The 21,515-nt window shown below is 45.4% G+C and overlaps 1 protein-coding gene across 2 annotated transcripts in view; it reads right to left on the reverse strand.

Moving 5' to 3' along the window:
* Positions 1-21,515, reverse strand: part of LOC122945626 (rho GDP-dissociation inhibitor 2-like) — a 48,201-nt gene that overhangs the window by 18,893 nt on the left and 7,793 nt on the right. Inside the window, exons 1-2 of one of the 2 annotated variants that reach the window (XM_044304740.1) lie at positions 7,778-7,886; positions 3,668-3,847 (exon numbers count right to left, since the gene is read on the reverse strand). In XM_044304740.1, coding sequence (XP_044160675.1) covers positions 3,668-3,847; positions 7,778-7,871 — 274 coding nt within the window. In that variant the 5' untranslated portion in view covers positions 7,872-7,886. Of the gene's footprint in view, positions 1-3,667; positions 3,848-7,777; positions 7,887-21,515 lie in introns of those variants that run through there. The other variant, XM_044304741.1, reaches the window with a different exon arrangement.

Below are 21,515 nucleotides of genomic sequence, written 5' to 3' on the forward strand. Positions count from 1 at the left end.
CAATAACTAATGTTATATCATCTTGACATCTATTTCAGCATCATGATTTCTCAGCCCTAGATGGCGCTCCCACCATGTTCCATATACCAGGGCAGGTCCCCTCAGGTCTCATTACCCATGATGGTAGAGCTCTCTCTATATAGAGCGGTATTCACACAGGGGGTAATTTCATCCCTTGGACACTGCAACCGCCATTGGCGCCTTCTCCTTGTACTTTACAGACAGAAAACCTTTCTGGAGAACAGAGGAGAACGCCCCCGGCAGCACATTGCCAGCTCCTGCCCCTCTGAGGAAACCCAACAGTGTGAACAGAGGAGAACGCCCCCGGCAGCACATTGTGAGCTCCTGCCCCTCTGAGGAAACCCAACAGTGAGAAGAGAGGAGAACGCCCCCGGCAGCACATTGTGAGCTCCTGCCCCTATGAGGAATCCCAACAGTGTGAACAGAGGCTTGGAAGAGTCGAGCTTCATGCTGGACCCTCAGCAGGAAAATCCACTGCTGATTCCACCAGAATGCAGCCGCTTATCTCCACCAACATGCAGGCGCCACTCATCAGAATCCTTCCCTTTGTTTTAATTAACAAATTTCTAGAAATGTTCTTATCACTAAAACTCAAAAAATGTCCACAGTTCATTCAGGGACAGAGAGCTGGGGGAGGGGGTACATATTTTATAGTTCCAGTTTTGAATACTTTAAACAGCACATCTTCTACTCCAGTCACTTCCAAAGCAGCAGCATCACATATACTACTCCCTTCACTTTTAAATCTGCATCATAACATCTTCTACTACAGTCACTTTCAAAGCTGCATCATAAGGACATCTACTCCAGTAACATCCAACGTTTCATCCTTAGATATTCTAATCCAGTCACATCCAAAGTAGCACTATTAGATCTTCTACACCGGTCGCATCTGATGCTGCAACATTGTGTCTTGTACTCTGGTTCCATCCAAATCTGCATCATTACATTTTCTACTCTAGTCACTTCCATCATGACTTAAAATCCAGTCCTATCCAAAGTTGCATCATCTTCTACTCCAGTCACGCTCAAAGCTGCAACATGATATCATCGACCCGAGTCACTTCCAAAGCTTCTCATCAGGGTGTCTATTCCAGTCACATCCAAAGTTGCATCCTTACATTTTCTACTCGAGGCACTGTCAATGCTGCATCATCAAGTCTTCCACACTGGTTGCATCCAAAGCTGCATCATTGTGTCTTGTACTCAGGTCCAATCCAAAGCTGCATCGTGTCTTGTACTCAGGTCCCATCCAAAGCTGCATCATTGTATTTTCTACCACTTTTATAATCATGCCTTCTACTGTAGTCACATCCAAGTCTGCACCATAAAATCCAATCACATGCAAAACTGCATCAGCTTCTATTTCAGACACATTCAAAGTTGCTAAATCATCTACTCCAGCCACGTTCAAAGCTCCATCATGACATCTACTCCAGTCACTTCCAAAGCTGCCTCATGAGGGCGTCTACTCCAGTCACATCCAAACTTGCATCCTTACATCTCATACTGTAGTCACCATCAACGCTGCATCATCGCATCTATCCCAGTAGCATCCAAAGCTGCATCTTGTACTAAGACACATTGAAAGGTGCTTGCAGGTTCATTCCATTTTCTACTGAAGTCACTTCCAAAGCTACATGTCAGCACTTTCTACTCTAGTCACATCCAAGGCTGCACCATCAAGACTTCAATCCCAGTCACTTCCAAAGCTGCATCCTCAGGTCTTGCTGCAGCCCATCACATACAACGCCTGGAGTATTATAGGGCGTATCACAATATGTATATAGTCCCCGGGGGTTTCCAGGAGTCCTGCGTACACTACACCCCCCCCCCCCAGCGACAGAACCTCGTATCCCGGGATGATGGGCGCCACCCTTGTGTCCCTCAGCACCCGGGTCACATGCTCTCATCCAGGACGTGACACAGGCGCCAAACACTGATACATTGTAACTAACTGCAGCTCTGCTCCGGCCATAGGTTTCCATTCACTGCCAGAGAGCGGAGATCTTGAAAAGGAAACTTTTTTTTTCCGGAAGCCGCATCCCAGGAGATGGGGCTGAAACGCGAGCGCTCTCCAGCCATTACCGTCAGTGTAATGTATCGGGTAATGGGATCCGGAAACAGTCAGCAAGTTTCTTAATGGTTTCTGTGAACTGGGAATCATAATGTAATTTATGACATGTGGGCCCCGGGGCCCCATCCATCAGCCGCCATTGCTGATGCATATCAGGTTATTAGCGGCTGTAGTGTTGGGCATGGGTCTCTCCCGTATACAGGTCGGTAGGTGATGATCACGCGCCGCTGCGCAGGGAGAACAGACGAGGGGCCGTGGCGCGGAATCGGTGGGGTCCTAGAGGTCGGAGCCCCTCTGATCACAGGGTCTATGAAGATCTATAGTCCCAGTTCATTTAGGATTAAGACGACAAGGGGGGGGGTCCAAATCTCAGACCCCACTGATTGCATCGATTACTAATAGTACCGCCATACGTATCTGACTTCATACACCGACCTATGGTCCCCGGACGGACACCTGGTCATGGCCGCCCAAGGCTCCTTGATTGGGGGGTAGTGAAGGCTAGTCCCTCTGGTCCAAATTGCTGACAACGTTCCTGCTGTCTATGGTAGAAAGTTGTCAGGACACACAGGACGTTGCCTAATATTAGGTTTTAATGTTATGGCTGACCATGGATAATATAATGCCGCCATCATGACCCCTCCTGATGGATAAGCGGCGGCGGCCGCCATCTCTGCACCTGAATCCATTAACCCCCCCCCCCCCCCCCCCAGTCCTCCACGGATTTCACACTCAGGATCCACAGCCGAGACCCAGCGCTGCTCCAGCCATAAATCAGCGCTAAGAGGCGCATCTGTGCAGTCACACATCCCGCCGCCGGGGTCTGAACATTAGCGAGCGCGCACCTGCCGCCACCCAGAGCAGATGGGCACGGGCACGCGGCCAGAGCCAGCAGTCAGGAATACAATGCGAGACCCCGAATCTAAAAGGAAAAAAAGTCACTGCCAGGTGATCCGTATCCATATCTACAGCACCATGCTCCTGTGCGGGGGAAGGGAAGCGACAACCAACGGTGCCGCAAATATGGCATTCAGATCTAGAGCCGTTGTCGGACGCAATCCCTTTCGTATGAGGTCACTTAATGGTTTGTTCATCCATTTCTGGCTTATCCTGCTCTGCCAAAGTCGTAGATATGGGGCCGACAACCATTAGTATCCGATAAGGGTTGTCACCCAGCTTTCCGACATACAGCTCTACATTCGATAGGGACAGTTGTGTTCCCTCTTATTCCTCTCCCTGTCTTTACTATGCTTCAGGAACCAGGAAGCTCAGGATGAACGCCAACTTTGGAAAGCTGGGCGACAACCACTACGGGATTAGCGATGAGAACTACAGTAGTTGTCAGTCTTCCCACCTAATGCACCAACATACATAGCGGCAGGTTTTGCCCTGGACCCTGGGAAAGTGTGGTTGATCAGCACTGTAGTTGGGGGGGGGGGGGGGGGGGGGGTCAGTCATGGACACCGCGGCTGCAAAATATTTCTTCAGGGCAACCATAAGTAATGTGAAGTATTCCGCCGCCCTGCTGTTCATGTATGGAATTACTCGACCTTTTATTTCTGGACTCACCCACAGCGGCCGGCAGGTTCCCCAGCAAGGCCTGCTTGTATTTGATGAGACTTTCGTCGTCTTTGTCCAGTTCCTGGATCTCCTGCAGGGATTTCTTCTCCGGGGGCTTATAGTTCTTGTCGGTTTCATCCTCTATATCATCTTCAACGGGTTTAATTCCATCTTTGTCAGCCATGATGTCTGGAAACGGCAGAGGAGAAACGGTAAGTTACAAGGTGCAAAAAGGGGCTCGATACGAATCCCCTGCATAGAGTTACATGATAAAATTCTACTACCAACGTCCACCACTAGAGGGAGCACAGTGGCTTACTGAGACAGTCTGCAGTGAGCTCCCTCTAGTGGTGGCTGCAGGTAGAAGAATGTTATCATGTCAAAGCAGGGGATTTGGAGCAATGTATCAGGAAAACAAGAACCCCGGCCGCTATAAAAATGTATTATAAAATTAAATCAGCACAGAGTTTCAGATCTACATTGACTTCACAGAGGTGAATTTATTTTAAGCAAATGCTTTATTCCGCACAAGTAATAAATCCCGCTCCTGATCAATACGCCATGTCTCGGATAAACACCAGGTAATTGCAGATTAAAATCTATCGACGGGTAAGATTTTTTATTTTTTTTATGTTGAGAGTAAAGGGGAGGTGTGCGTTAGAGAGGTAGGTGGCTGCTATGCAACAGCATTGTATTATGATAATGCTACATGTAGGATGGAGGAGAGAGAAGCGGCCAGAGGTAAGTAAGGGTAAGGCAGGAGTAGCGGGAAGGGAACAGAATGAGTAAAAGGAAGAAAACAGAAGGAAAATATGAGGATGAGACTGTACTAAGGTTCTACTGAAAAGGACTAAGTCTGCTTCAGTAGAACACCAGGGGGAGGAGTGTTTTCTTGCAATAGTATGGATGCTAAAATGCAGGTGGCCTCCGATGCGTCCTGATACTGTCCTTCCATTTCTAGCCTCCACCTCTTACATCAGGAGTTGATCTTCTGCCCGGCAGCTGCAAGGAAATGACCCATGACCAGGCGACTCTGGTGCCCAATGGTAATCCTCCGCACAACCCCAACCCCCACACAGCTGTGCAATAGGAAGTCCAGGAGCAAAAGGGATACATGGAAGTTACAAGACTGGATTTATCTAGATCAGGCATGCTCAACCTGCGGGCCTCCAGCGGTTGCAAAACTATCAGCCTACAGCAGGGCATTGTGGGAGTTGTAGTTTTACAACAGCTGGAGGGCCGCAGGTTGAGCATGCCTGAACTAGAAGGTTCATCATATTTTAAAGGGACACTCCGCAGAAGACTGATCTACTGTGTTATACCTAGTGCAGGGAATGAGGGCGCGGGGAACGACCCCTGTGTCATGCTCGGCCCATGACCTGGACTAAGCAAGTTTGTCTTGATGGCCAATCCTCAGGACAGGTCATCGATGTGAAAAAAATTAAAAATAAAATATTCGGCGGCGGTCCGACTCCTGGCACGCCCGTCGATCAGCTGTTCGAAGAGGTCACCGGTCTCTTCCTAGGCCAGTGACGTCACATTTAATCGATCATGTGGCCTAGGCACAGCTCAGTCCCATTTAAGTGAATGGGGATGAGCTGCAAAACCAAGCATGACCACTATCCAATGGATGGCGCTGTGGTAAACTGTTAAGAGACCGCAGCGCTCACCGGAGAACCATGGCCTCCTCAAACAGCTGATCGTCAGGGGTCCAACTCCTGAGGATAGGGCCTCAATATCAAATTCCGAGAAAACCTACTGAAAAAAAAAACAAAAAAAAAAAAAACACACCCTTTGGTTTTGCTTGCTTTTACGAGCAGAAACGTCTTTTCCCACTGCCCTACTCATTTTAGTTATTACAATGAAAAGTGCACGAGTCCTAAGATCTGATATTGGGGTTGAATAACAGTTCGGACTTGCCTGCTGCAATACCGCATGCAACCTGTGGACTGGGGTGGCGCTGTGTTTGGAAGAAAGAAGCTAACATCTTTAACTGACAGTCTGTGCTTAGTAGCACAATCCATGGTGACCTATGAGGCCCCAGCCATCGCCTTCCTCTCCATTCACCTTCTAAGGCACAGATGAGATTACAATCCTACACTTGCGCCATCCTACTACTTTGTCATTCATGCACCAATGGCAGTTTTCAGCCACATAAAACTTGTGCAACACGAAGTTGCCACCCCCCCCCCCCCCCCATGAATATGGATCAAAGCGGTCACATGACATTTCTACCTTCTTTTCTGGGAAAATTTGCATACAGTGAAATGAGTAAAAGTTGCAAGACGGCGCATTTTTTTCTCTGATTGCGTGGCCAAAGTCATACACCATCACTGAACATTCTGCATTTCCAAAAGTTGGCTTGAACCAATGACTTGTGGCTCTTCAGCCCTTGCAATACTACCAGCATGCCAACTGCAACATTTAGGGTAGGGAATAGGTTGCGGCCCCCGCGTGAGGCCAGAACCTCGCCCATATACTGAAGCCAGTGACCAGAGGGGATTCAGTTTCGGTCAATGAGGGTGACCTTCTGCAGGATAATCTTCATAGATTATTGCTGCAGTACCTGTTAGTGACAGGCAGAGGGCGCTTCCAAGAAATATTCTAGGACACAATTTATAGACCTCAGATCATGTGACATAAAACTTAAAAGGACTTGTCCCAAGATATAAACCGGTGCCCTATACAGTCCAAACAGGAGGGGTCCTATGTCCCTGAATGAACAGAGCAGCGGGACTGCCAGAGATAGCCTAGCGTTGCGCATGTCTTCTAGGAAATGAACAGAGCAGCGGGACAGCCAGAGATAGCCTAGCGTTGCGCATGTCTTCTAGGAAATGAACAGAGCAGCGGGACTGCCAGAGATAGCCTAGCGTTGCGCATGTCTTCTAGGAAATGAACGGAGCGGCAGGGAACACGCTTGACCATACTCTGTACCCCCATTCTCATGATCCCAGCAGTCACTTTCCCCCCCAGTGATCAGATACTTATCCCTTATCCTGTAGGCAGGGGATAAGATTACTATCCTGGGACAATCATAGTAAATGCTTGTATTCCCCACAAAATAAAATCTTTTCTTAGAACGATACGTAGGGCGGTCTCTCTGTTATTCCTCCTAGAAATGTATGAACAAATGGACACTTGGATGTTGCCAGTTGGGGGGGATGGGGGCGTGTCCCTGCACAGTGTCATGCTGTCCGACTGTGTAAGGACACGCCCCTTCAACAACCAGAATGACAAAGTCAATTTTTCCAAGAGGAATAACAGAGGAAATATAAGAATTTACTAAAAACACAGACATGTCAGGTGAGGAGACAGTAACAATTTTCTTGTTTTCGTAGCCTGTGAACCGCATGGCGACATTTGCACGCTTTGAACTGTATTCCGGTAGCAGATCTGATATTTTATTGTGAGACTGATCATCGCTCTCCAGAGACCTGACTGACAAAGCCGACATTTAATATGACATCACCGCTCTGGAGACGCACGGGGTGGAGGCCGGCTGATGTCTTCTAATAAAAAGGTCAGAAATATGGTCACTATGGACTATTACTAGATTTTATATTTTATCGGGGACCAAACGACCACCCAGACAGATCTACCGCCCACCTCCGACTCCTGCCGGAACATGCACCCTCCAAAGAAAATGATAGAAATAATGATCCAAGGGTGGAAAAACTTAAAATATGTCAATTGACAAACATGAATAATAAGAACAATAAAAATTAGAACATGCAACGTAAAAATAAATATATAATATAAACATCTTAACTGAAAACTCTATAATATATACCATCTAAAAATGAAAGGTTACAAAATGCTATATAAAAAGATCAAAAAAAATATGTAAATGTAAAAATCAAAAAAAGTCATAAAAAAAAGGTATAAAATAAAAAATAGAAATAAAAAAAGCAATACATACAATATAAATGTGATAATTTGTCATAAAAAATGAAAATATGAGATAAAAAACTAAATAAAAATAACAGTAAAATATAAGAATAATACAGCACAGCCATGAAATACAGTGTGAACAGGTTTTGATGTTCTGCTATAAATGCATGTCAAGATTAAAAAATAAAAAATAGATAAAAAAATAAAAAATTTGATAAACCAACTCACCTCTGTAGCAAACTGTCAACCACATAAGTTCCAAAAGCTGTCCTCCAAATTCACAGACGTCGACTCCCAACATTTCCCAGTTGGTCCCAATCATAGTCCAAAAGCAAAAAAATAAAAAACACTTCTGCGTATATCTACAGAAAAACGCGTAATGGAAGGATGATGGGAGCAGTCTTCCCTTGGAGGAGAATGGGAGGTCTGGTGCGGTTTTTTTCTCACCCTTTTTTTTTTTTTTAAAGAGCCATCAAAGAAGACAAAGTTGAGAGATCCCCTTCACAAATCTTCCCTGGAAAAGGAATACCTGAGCAGGAGAAGACGTAATGGGAAAAAAATGGGATTGTTGGCTGGAGCCGGTATTGATTTGCTGCCGCTCCCTCCCTGCTCGCACATCATCCATCCAGAGCCTGTGCTCCCCCCTCCCTGCTGCATGCACCGGCACAGCAATCCCAGCTCTATCAATTCCTGCAGCTGCAATGATCTCATCCTTGTCTTTGCAGCGCACGCACCAGAATACAAACACCAGCCCGGCTGCGGCAGAGGGAGGCCCAGAGCCTGGCACAGCTGCGGAAAAATAAAAAATAGAAGAAATCTCCAGGGTGTCTGCTCCAAATCAGCTGCGATTATGTCAGAGCATTCAGCGCAGTAATCGCTACCCAAAAAATCATAATAGGATAGAAAAATACTAAAATAATAAGCCCATATAATTGTATCCACTGCAGTTATAATAAATTATAAATAAAAATTAATAACAATGGTTTCTGACGTGATCCAAGATATAATTTTGCTCAAATAAAAACTATTTTTATATCCAAGAATCACATCAGAAATTATTTTTAGGCCCTGTATAAAAAATAAATAAAAAAAAGCTAAATGAATGGGGGGGTGGGGAGGAACAATCATCATTACGATCATTCATCCCCCATTCAATTTGCATATTGTCGGCAGCACCTCCATATTTACCCAGGGCAATGAGCTTCTGACAAACGAAGATTTTGTGGCCATGGATGCGATCGCCCCCTACAAACGCGTTTGCCCATGTGCCGGATGATCGGCGCTCATTTACACGGGACAGTTATCGGTTTGTATGAGCGTTTCTTCCTAGTAATTGGCCCGATCCTTGACCCATTTAATAGGACCCGTGGCCACTTTCTTTCAATAACAGCGCCACACCTTTCCGCAGGTCGTGTGTGGTATTGCCGCTCAGCTTCATTCATCACTTTAATACAGTTGAGTTGCAATACCAGACACAACCCTTGGACAGGGGTGGCGCTGTTTTTTTTTTTGTTTTTTTTTGAAGAAGGCGGCCATATTTTTCTATCCCCTCTAAAACAGAAGCCTACCGCTGTTGCACAAAGCAACTAATCAGTGTGCAACAGCGCTGCAGGAAATGAAGGCTGCGCGGTGACTGGTCGGTATGGGCAACAAATACTGATTCATGCACAACCTGAGGGGGGGGGGGGGGCAGGAACCCCTGTGTCATGGTCCGCCCCCCCAGGCCCTGAACTAAGCCAACACAGTTCCTTTCACGTATTCAAAATGGTGGCCATCGGAGGACCCGAAATGTTAGTACATTACATGTGCAGCCCATTCATTTAAAAAGAAACTGTGCAATACTTTACGTCTCCTGTAGGGAATCTTCACATTCACTGACAGCAAGCAGAGATCTTGAAAACATAAGGAATTTGCTGAACAATGATGCGTCTTGCCTTTAAAGCAGCAGTCGGGGGTCATTACCTGGGGCCGACCACTGCGCATTTGCCCCACAGTTTGACCGAGTTTACGTTATTTTCAGTGGAACGTCCCTTTAAATAATCTTCTGCTCCCAATTCGCCCGGCCCGGGGGTCACATTTGTGCCGTTTGCGGGGAACGTGCATATTAACTCCAGGTTATTTGTCGGCGCGTGGAGTCGCGCGCCGCCCTGCTGCTCGAATTACCCGACTGAAGCCGGGAATGATCACATTAAGCTCCAGGTTGTCAGGGGGGGGGGGGGGGGGACAAGTGATTCTCTAGGTCAGTAACATTCTAGGTACGGAGGCCTCGACAAAGAGGCAGCAAAAGGGTTAATTTATAAAAGCTGCGTCATCTGAACACATGTGTAATATTACCGAACGCCCCTCTGGGAGAGATCGCCCGCTGACTACATGAAGGGTTGTCAGAGGGAGGCCGGGCATGAAGCCAGAACGAGGGGATGAGAAGATCTGTCCCGGGAGACCCCATAGATGCTGCTTACAGATCACCTCTCACCATAGATTTAACCATTTCACTGCCATTAGGGGGCACCATGGCCAGGAAGGGGGGTGCTTGTCTGCACAATGGTCAGGTAGGTGGTACATGTCACATCCACATGGCGCCAGGACCCAAGGTTTCCAGCAGAACAGTGACCAGAGCCTCACACTGCCTCCGCCAAATTGTCTTTCTAGTGTATACTGGTGCCATCTCTTCACCAGGTAAGTGACGCACAAGCACCCGGCCGTCCACATGATGTAACGCGATTCATCAGACCAGGCCGCCTTCTCCCCATAGTGCACCTGGTGCCATCTCTTCCTTGGGTAAGTGACTCACACCCCCCACCAGCCGTCCACTTGATGTAGTGCGATTCCTCAGACCAGGCCGCCTTCTTCCCATAGTGCACCTGGTGCCATCTCTTCTCCAGGTAAGTGACACACGCACCCGGCCGTCCACATGATTTAATGCGATTCTTTAGACCAGGTCGCCTTCTTCCCATAGTGCACTTGGTGCCACCTCTTCCCTAGGTAAGTGGCATACAAGCACCCTGCCGCCCAGATGTTGCAATGTGATTCATCAGACCAGGCAGTCTTCTTCCATTGCCCCGTGGTCCAGCTCTGATGCTTACGTGACCACTGTAGACACGTCCAGCATTGGCTCTCTCAAATGTGGTATTACATGGAGCCCATTCCAAAGACTCCGTAATACAAAGGCAGAATCAGGTCCTCCACTGAACATGCAATATGGCCAATCTAATGCTGCCGAAGCTTTAGGGGGCCACAACCCTTCATCTTGGAAGTGAACCATTAATTTATGACTGTCTCTTCCATCATGGTTCAGAATGCGGCACACATTTGAGATTTCTGTCCGACTGGGAGGAGCTTTGTTGCTACATCTGGCCATCCAACAGCTGTCCACAGCAGCTAAGACCTGTCTGGTGCTTGGTACAAACGATCTGATCAAGGACAGGAGGGATTTATAGAAACATAGAATATACTTGATAAGGACATCATATGAAGAGGCCAAAATAAGAAAAGAAAAGCACAAAAAAAAAAACAAAAAAAAAGAAGAATCCTAAAGACATATCCACCATCAGTAGATAACTAAACATAAAATCTCAAGACTATGAAGCCATCACCTTAGGGTAAGTAACAAGCGTCAAGTTAAGTAGGTCAGCAAACACAGGATCAAAATTACCTGGTGTCACAAGACATTCACGAGGGATTTTGGCCCTCAAGAAACTTATATGTTCAGAAGAAGATTTCATCTCTTTCTTTTAGGACTGAAAGTCTAACCCATGTGGACCAAAAAGTCATCATTACATATCTTCTGACCAAATGTACTGACATACAGAATGGTCTGATCTCTACAAATCAAGCTATAGTATTTGAGAAGGTCTTTAAAGAACCCACCACATTTCATCCCATGGCTTTCCATATAAGTTTACTTCTACATTTTGAACTTGAATGTTGTGAACCAAGAGGCCTAATGTCTATGGGCACCAGCAGGTAGGCCCCTCAAGGTGGAGATGTCCTCTAATCATCTACAAATCCCATCTCAACGCAGCCAAAGTACTTACCACAATACCAAACTTGTAGAGCAAAGTTGATGCCTTCCATATGGTGGAGACTCTCCATTCTGATTGTTTGGATAGGATAAATAGATAACTGTGGACACCAATTCTCTGAACTTTATGAAAGTTTTAGGACCATCCAAACCTTGTACTGTTGAGCCGGCACAGAAGGTCCATTCTCCTTTCCACCAAAATCGAAAAATAATGAGTTCCCAAGTTCTCGTCTTTATAGTTCGAGGCCCCCCATCTTCCAGATTACATTGCCAGATACTTCATCTACCATTAGGTTGACATTGACCCCATTGAGAATCCCCCCAGAATGACATTACGAGATTTCCCAACACCTTTCTTCTCAATTTTAAAATGGGAACAGCAGAGGAAAAGTTGTTTCCAAGGTCACATAACTGTAGCAGAGATGCGTAAAATCTGTAAATGGCCCCTGTGAGCCATGTGGACCACCTGGAGGACCAACCTCAAATGGTGGTTCCAGGAACATTGAAAGCCACCATTACTCCAGGCTTTTTTTTTAAAATACTACTATGAGCTCCCATTTCACGTGACACCAAAGACACCACAATCAATGGTATCTATGGACAGGTCAAGCATTTCTGATGCCATTGCTACAGCGTCAAAGATTCATGGTGACCAAGCCTCCAAGTTGCCACCTTTAAACCAGTCCATAAGAAGGACTGGGAAGAATGGGCATTGCATAAGGAAACGGGGTTGTCGGAGATTAGAAAAACATGGCTGCTTTCTTCCAGCAACAGCGCCACTCTTGACCATAGGCTGTGTGTTGTATTGCAGGTAAACGCCATTCAAATGAACAGTGCTCAGCTGCAATACTCCACACATCCAATGGTCATGGGGGGCGCTGTTGCTGGAAGAAAGTAGCCATGTTTTACTAATTTCGGACAACCTCTTAAAGAGGGCAGTTTTTTTTTTAATTACATGTCACGTGAGGTAACTGGCTTATTCTCGGGTAAGTGGAGCGTGGGGGTCGCGGTACATCCTTTCTGTATCACGGCTCCCATTAATTGTGATGATTCATTTCTCCGCTCAGAATGATTTATGTTCTTAAAACATGCAAATCTCTCATCTGGACTCCAGCGCTCAGTTAGCAGATGCCGCATAGAGCTGCCAAGCGGAGGCATCACTCATGAGCTGGGCAGCAGCTGTCTGCGCAGACCAACGTCACATTATTTGTATACACGGCGAGCGATTTTCATTTAGCAAAAAAACGTAATCACATAATTAACCAAACAATTAAAAAAAAATAAAGAATAACTCATTTTCTAAAAATAAGGGCTATCACTGCGGTGATAGGCTGCTGCTGAGATGTAGGAGATACTGTACCTATCCCAAACACCAAGCTAGAATTATTTAAAAAACAAAACAAAAAAAAAAAAAAACACACACTATGCAAAGCCTGGCTTAAGCTACTTTCACACTAGCGTTTTTGCCGGATCCGGCAGGGTACAACAAAAACGCTTCTGTTACTGATAACAGAAGCGGGAACGGAATGCATTTTGGAGTGCTTTTGTCCGGTATTGAGCCCCTATGACGGATCTCAATACCGGAAAACTAAAGCGCTAGTGTGAAAGTAGCCTTCTTCGTAAAATGATTATATTCTGGCTTCCAGTAGCCACCACTAGGGGGAGCTCAGGACCATACTGCATATAAATGTATTGCTCCGCCAAGCGGTGGTTGAACACTATACTGGAGCTCTATTTTGGTGCATAGCTATAAGTATAAGGCCTTAAAGAGCACTTGTAGGCAGGATCAACCCAATTAAACCAGGAATACTACCTAGCAGAACTGATCCTGCTGATTAAAATGATACCCGTCTTGTCAAAATCGGTTGTGGATTTCCCAAGAAAAATTATATATATTTTTTTATGGAAATAAGAGCTTCTGTGCACAGAGGGGTGGGGCCTGGCCACTCAGTGCCCCTCAGCTTTCCAATACTGGCCCCGCCCCTCAGCGCACTGAAGATCTCATTTGCATAAAACTAAAAAAGTCTTCTTTTCTCCGGAACCCTGCAACCGATTTTCACAAGACTGGTATCATTTTAATCAGCAGGATCAGTTCTGCTAGGCAGTATTCCTAGTTTAAAAGGGGTTGATCCTGCCTACAAGTGCTCTTTAAGGCCTCATACTTACAGCTATGCACCAAAATAGAGCACCTGTATATCCTTCAACCACCACTAGGGGGAGCAACACACTCATATGCAGTATGGTCCTGAGCTTCCTGGAAGCCTGAATGTAAATAGATCATTTCTTTAATGTTAGAATTCTTGGGGGGGGGGGAGTAATTGTCATTTTTTGTGATTTTATAAAAATTTGGTGCAAATAATGTCAAAACTGGCTTTAAAAAATCCCCTTGTGATAAATCAGACCCAGGATCTTGTAGTCTTTTCAATAAAAGGGATCCTATAATATACATTTCTAGGAAATAAGGATTTCCCCATGCTAATCTTGGGAACGTCGCAGTTTTCTGCTCGGCTGGCACTATCCCTTTTAGGAGGGGGCACGTCCATACTTTATTGGCTTGTTAAGGGTGTTGATTGTTTGGGTCGGGGTTGGGGGGGGGGATGGGATTAGCTGAGCAGTCATCGGATTTCGGGCTTATTGTTGCAGAGCTCATGAGAGTCATTAGCTCCATCCTGGCACGGTCGCTAATTTAAAAAAAGATGTCCGCTTGACAACGCACCAAGAATTCCAATCTCTCTCCAGTCGGGGAGTGACAATAAACAGCGCCGTTTTATTTATTTTTTCTAGAAGGGGAGGTAGGGGGGGGGGGGCGTTTAAAAAAAAATAGATGCATGCTATTGTTCCTATGCATAATTAAAGTTAATTTAATCTCATCTATAATTAGCCAAGCAAGGGTGAGGCGTCACAATTTACCCACCGGAGATCACACTCCACGCTGGCATCTGATTAAATAAGATTATAAGATGCGCAAATCGCCTTGGGGTCCAATTTATGTGAAGTGGATGGTCAGGAGAAAGACGAAGGGTTAAAAGCAGATCATAAAATGGTCATTGAAATCAGTAGCATCTGTCAAATAATCTTGATGGTTCACCAGCTGTTGCAAAACTACAACTCCCAGCATGTCCAAACAACCCGACAACCTACTGCAAACAAAATTCAGAGTTGATGAAGGGTGGTCAGGAGGACCCTCACCTATTTGTTGGAAAGGAAAATGGCTGCAAAGAGCATCTCTTGCTCTGGAGGACCCAGCACATCCATGCATGCTATAGGTAAAAGTGTAATGCATCATTTATCCAGCAGTGGCGCTGCAGGGAAACTGAACACTTGCTGCCAGTATCCTTCAGCGATCACACTGATCAGGAGTCTATGACAAGTTTTGATGGGCCCGTAAAGACACAAGGGTGCAAATGTAAGACGATATTACCAGATTACCAGTCCTCCTCACTGGATTCACGTTGCAAGCGACAGCAGACTGGGGAATTCACTAACGAGGCCGGCGATTACAGCGGCGACTGCTTATTTACAGAGCAAACCAGAAAACATAAGATCCATTCCTTACAAGGCATTCGATGAAGCATCTCGTGGGAAAGATGACTCAGGAAATTAGTCTGATCTTCACTTATGGAGCCATGAGGAATGTCTAGAACAGGGCAGGAGATAGAAGCCTCACATAGAAGACATTTCCAGTTGGGGAGCCACAGTATCCACATATACCACGTATAGCACATACGTGTGTCACACTCACTGCCCCTCACGCCCAGGAATGATGCAGAGAGCTCCCCTAGTGGCGAGAACAGTGGCGCGAGAGAGGCAGCGCTACGTTCTTGTGGCCTTCTATTCAGTTTGCAAAAGTTAATTTCACATGGATGGACAACCCCTTGCAGATCTCAGGTGAGACCCCAAAATTAAATCAGGCTGCAGATTAACCTCCAAATTCATACAGAGCCCAGATCAGCCTACACATTTATATAGACCCCAAGATTACAGAATAAACCCCAAATTAATACAGACCCCATATTATACCCAAAAAAGCCCCCAAATTTATACAGACCCCAGATTAAGCCCCAAATCAGACCCCAAATTTATTCAGCCCCCAAATGCATGCAAACCTAACATTAAACCCCAAATCAGCCCCCATATACAGAAAAAACAAAAAAACATACATCTCCTCCTCCGGGCGCCGCCACCGCTCTGGCTCCTCCAGGGGCAGCACCGTGTAATATTACTTTATTATAAATATATTCCTAAATACCTTTCATTAGTTATAATGGCTCATTTTATATGAGAAAGAAAAATGGCCGCCGTCCTATTGGTACACACAAACCTGTCCTAATCACACAGGAGGGATCACCAATGCCAACCTGATGAAGGGGACTATCGTTTCCCCGAAACGAGTTTTGTGCGCATCTTAATTTAATAAAGAAGATTTTATACTCAAGACTGTCTACACTGGGTTTAAAGCGCCAGAGCAGGAATTTGAATCTTTCTCACAAATCACACAGGAGGACACGTTACTTCAGAGCACTGAGCTAAAGAGCTGCCTCATCCTCCTCTCTGCTTGTCAGGGATTATGATCCTGAATTAGATCTTTAGCTGAATCTCTGTAGGAATGGAGTTCATGAGGAGACATTAAGTACAGAGAGGAGGTGGAGATGTGGATAATGTGCAGCAGCACTTGTATGCAGTCTCCATTACCACAGTCTGTCCTGTCCACCCTCCCTGTATTTCATGTCTCCTCATGAGCTCCATTCCTACAGAGATTCAGCTGAAGATCTTATCAGCTGTATTCAGGATCATAACCCCTGACAAGCAGAGCAGAGAGGAGGATGAGGCAACTCTTTAGTTCAGTGCTCTGAAGTAACTTGTCCTCCTGTGTTATTAGGACAGGATTTGTGTGCACTAATAGGAGGGCAGCCATTTTATTTCTCCTAATCATTGCTCCCCACACAATACAAGCCATTGTAACGAATGAAATGTATTTCGGAATATATTTATGATAATGTAATATTTAAGTATTTTCATTTTCTTAATTCCCGGAGAACCCCTTTAACCCCTTGAGGTATTGTAGAATGCAGTAAATTGCCTCAGTGGTGGCCCATGGTCCGTGGACCCATGATCTATAACAGGGGTAGGCAACCTCCGGCACTCCAGCTGTTGTGAAACTACAACTCCCAGCATCCATATTTCCTCTGCTCTTCTCAGAACTCTCAAATAAATGAATGGAGCATGCTGGGAATTGTAGTTTTACAACAGCTGGAGAGCCGCAGGTTGCTGATCCCTGATCTAGAAGATGGCTTTTTGTGCCTTTTTCTGGATCTGTAGGTAAAATTGTGTAACTCGCCTTGTCTATTTTTCTGACTCTCCTGTAGATGGCGTAAAGGCTATTTCCAGACAATCATCTCTTTTCCACTGCTGTGGGGTGGAGTTTACATACGGCCTGCGACGTGCGTGCTGCTGCGTGCTGCCCTTCCTGTGCCTTACACTTACATTAGATACTGTTCTGTTATTCTCCCTTTTGCCCACTAGAGGCACCGTTCCATTGGCTGATATCTTAGCCTCCAGCAATGGCGTCGACCCAGTTTATTCATAAACGTAATAGAAGATGTATAATAGATCCATTGTACAGGGCTCTGCCTGTCCCTTGTTTTGGTGGTTTTATATAACAGAGATAAATTCTAATTTTATAAAAGAGTACAGCGATTATTTATTGCCAGGAATACAAGAAGCTCCTGGAGGCTGGTGACATTCCAAAGCCACAAGGCATAATCCAGTAAAAAAAAAAAAAAAAAAAAAAAAGTCTCTTCCACCATTACTTGTGACAAGACATATAAAAATATGGCTGAAAAAAATTAAATAAATAGTAGCTCTGTATACAGCTCATAAGCAGACCTATGTGTCTCCATGGTTACAGACTACAAACACAATGTGTAGTCTGATCCTGCGCTCATGCCTCCTCCACCTCTCTTGTGATATCTTCAAGACAGCAGAAGAAAGTAATAGTATAAATATGCGGCACACAGAAGATTTTTTGCAATTTAAAAAAAGGTAATTTTTTTGTGTGATTTTCACAATAAGAGGTTCATGATCCAGAGTATAGGAAATTAACTGCTGCATAACTACTATCCATATACGAGCCGGACGTTTCGGTCAATAGGGACCTTCTTCAGCGGCTTGGCGTTTCTGTGGTCAGAGATAAAGTGACATCTGTACCGAAACGTCCGGCTCATACATGGTTAGTGGTTAATTTTAATTTTCTATAAACTGGATCATGAAGCTCTTATTGTGAAAATCCATTAAAAAAAAAAAAAAGAGAAGGACCTTTAAATTGCAAAAAATATTCCGTGTGCCGCATATTTATACTATTGTTGGATGACCGTCAGGTCTTTGCTGGCACCGGGAAGAGTAAAACAGTGTGCGGTATTCCATTCTCTAATATACAGCAGAAGAGAGTAGAGCATGGCTGCAGGATCAGACTACATGGGGTTTGTTTGTAGTCTGTAACCATAGAGACACATAGAGCTGCACAGGAGCTGCAGGTGTAAAACGTTGACTTCTTATGAACTTCAATTTATTTTTAGAAGCATTGGAGCAATAAGGCCTCTTGCACACGACCATATGGCTTTTTCAGTATTTTGCAGTCCGCAAAAAACGTATCCACATAAAATACGGATGAGGTCTGTGTGCATTCCTTTTTTGCGGAACGGAACAGTTGGCCCCTGATAGAACAGTACTATCCTTGTCCGTTATGCGGACAATAACAGGACATGTTCTATCTTTGAACGGAACGGAAAAACGGAAACGGAAGGCATACGGAGTACCTTCCCTTTTTTTGAGGATCCATTTAAGGCCTCTTTCCCACGGGCGTGTGCGCCCCGTGGTCATGCTGTGGCCCGCAAAATGCGTGCCGCAATGCACGAGCACAGTCCGTGGGGCAGCCGGAACGGATCGCGATCCGGCCGTTCCACAAAAAGATAGGACATGTCCTATCTTTTTGCGGAACGGAAGTACGGGACGAAACCCCACCGAAGTACTACGTAGTGCCTCCGTAGGGTTCCGTTCCTCACCATTCCGCATCTCCGGATTTGCGGACTCATTGAAGTGAACGGGTCTGCATCTGTGATGCGGAATGCCTGCGGAACGGCACCCGTGTATTGCGGATCCGCAAATGCGGTCCGCAAACGCCTAAATAAATGGTTCCATATATGGAACGCAAAAAATGGAACGTAAACGGAAAAAAACTAAAAATATTCGTGTGCAAGAGGCCTAAGGGATTGGTTGGAAAAATATAAACACCCTTTAAGGGTCCATTCACACGTCCGTATGTGTTTGGCGGATCCGCAAAACACAGACACTGGCAATATGCGTTCTGCATTTTGCGGACTGCATATCGCTGGCACTCTAATAGAAAATGCCTTTTCTTGTCCGCAATTGCGGACAAGAATAGGACATGTTCTATTTTTTTGAGGAACAGAAAATGAATGGGTCCGCAAAATTGTGGAACGGATGCGGACTCATTTTACGGACGTGTGAATGGACCCTAACTTACTGGCCAAAGAGTAGTCAGGAAGGTGACCACATACATATTATTGGTGGGAGGGTGACACCAATGTCAGCATATAGATCTATAGACATGGAGACAGGGGTGGCCCTAACACTAGAAAGTTTAGGGGCCAATTTAACTTTTTTAGGGGTTCAAAAATGAGAACTTTCATAGGCCTGGTTATAAAACAATCCAAAAAGTTGGAACCATTGGTGCAGCTTCTCATCCTATATCTACATCCGGCTCCTGGGATTTGCCCGGCCACGTTATAGTCCAACAAGTGGACAACTAAATGTCCATCACTTTTCTCCGTTTTATCATGTTAAAAAAAGTCAAAAAGTATTCACACCGGGTGTATGGCATCATAGACTCGCTCCCTCCTGCTTCACACAGACCTGCCACAGCTTGCTCCGGATCAGACACCAGAAACACGTGACTTACAACAAGTCTCTACAGCCGACTGAGGCATCTACAAACATTTTTGTACAGGGCCCGGCCCATATTCAGGATCTTTGCTTTCAGAATGGAGTTAGGGGAACCAAGTTATTCCCATAAATGGTGGAAATATATACAATAAAGCTGATTGCGCTATTCACTACAGCATCCCCAAAGCTGCACAGACTTGTGCGGTTTGGGTTCCTCCCATTCAGGCAACAGGAAGAATAAAGAACTTGCCTCAGAACCCCTCGTCTTCCTGTCTGGGTGACCACAACTATGTGGCTATATGTGGTCACAGGAAGTTCTATGTGCTGTAGAGTAGACTGCCTCTCTACGCTGCACAGTTGCAGAGAGAGCGGAGCCTCTAGGAGTAATGGTAACGCCCCCGTTGCTCCTAGAGGCTCAATTGCATATATTAAAACATCATTTTTCTCAGCAATGCGGGCACATATGAACATAGGAGCAACACAGATGCCTTCAGCTGCCAAGCGCACATGGAACAGGTCAGCTGGTGTCATAGGTACAAAACTGCTGACAGATGCTCTCCCACTTCCACCAGTGCATCTCAGCGCAGGGCGGAGCGGAGCCCCCGCTGCACTAATATGTTCCTGGGCTTGTGGGATATGTCACAGGACATGGACTTCACATGTGTTTTAACAATCTTTGCTTAGAAAAAGAAGGACAAATGAGATTCTGGCAGCGGAGTTTGTTTAGAAATGTGCGCAGTGAAAGCCGGAGAGGACAAAGACGGATCACACTCACATTATAAACACTGCGCAGATATCTCACAAAATACTAAGTTCTGTCCAAACAAAAAATACAACTTTGTGCGTCACACACCCAAAAATGTCCAGGAGCAAAGCGGCAAATCATCCGAATGGCCGGACTTACATCTGAAGATTCACTCCCTGAATAGCAAGATAGACCGCAAGTGATCTGATAGAATAAAATTATTTAGTGTTTTTTTTTTTTTTTCCTAAATAGTTTTTCATTGCTAAAAAAATATAAATAAATAAATAAAATCTCCCCTGTTGGGATCATGCAGTATATCGATATTGAAATCCATTATATGAGCAGAAACAGCAAGTATACCTTATATATACACATTACTTATCCTGTACTGATCCTGAATTATACTCCGGAGCTGCACTCACTATTCTGCTGGTGCAGTCACTGTGTACATACATTACATTACTTATCCTGTACTGATCCTGAGTTACATCCTGTATTATACTCCAGAGCTGCACTCACTATTCTGCTGGTGCAGTCACTGTGTACATACATTACATTACTTATCCTGTACTGATCCCGAGTTACATCCTGTATTATACTCCAGAGCTGCACTCACTATTCTGCTGGTGCAGTCACTGTGTACATACATTACTTATCCTGTACTGATCCTGAATTATACTCCGGAGCTGCACTCACTATTCTGCTGGTGCAGTCACTGTGTACATACATTACATTACTTATCCTGTACTGATCCTGAGTTACATCCTGTATTATACTCCAGAGCTGCACTCACTATTCTGCTGGTGCAGTCACTGTGTACATACATTACATTACTTATCCTGTACTGATCCCGAGTTACATCCTGTATTATACTCCAGAGCTGCACTCACTATTCTGCTGGTGCAGTCACTGTGTACATACATTACTTAGGGTACTTTCACACTTGCGGCAGGACGGATCCAACAGGCTGTTCACCATGTCGGATCCATCCTGCGGCTATTTCGCCGTGCCCGCAGACCATTGCATGTCAGGCTTTTTAGTCCAGCGGCTTTCTCCGTGCACCGCCGGAGCTCCGCCCCCGTCCCCTTTATAGTCAATGGGGTCGGAGCGGCGGTCCGCGGGCACGGCGAAATAGCCGCAGGACGGATCCGACATGGTGAACAGCCTGTCGGATCCGTCCTGCCGCAAGTGTGAAAGTAGCCAAATCCTGATTAACATCCTGTATTATACTCCAGAGC

Source organism: Bufo gargarizans, chromosome 8, assembly GCF_014858855.1.
Source record: "Bufo gargarizans isolate SCDJY-AF-19 chromosome 8, ASM1485885v1, whole genome shotgun sequence".
Taxonomy (NCBI): domain Eukaryota; kingdom Metazoa; phylum Chordata; class Amphibia; order Anura; family Bufonidae; genus Bufo; species Bufo gargarizans.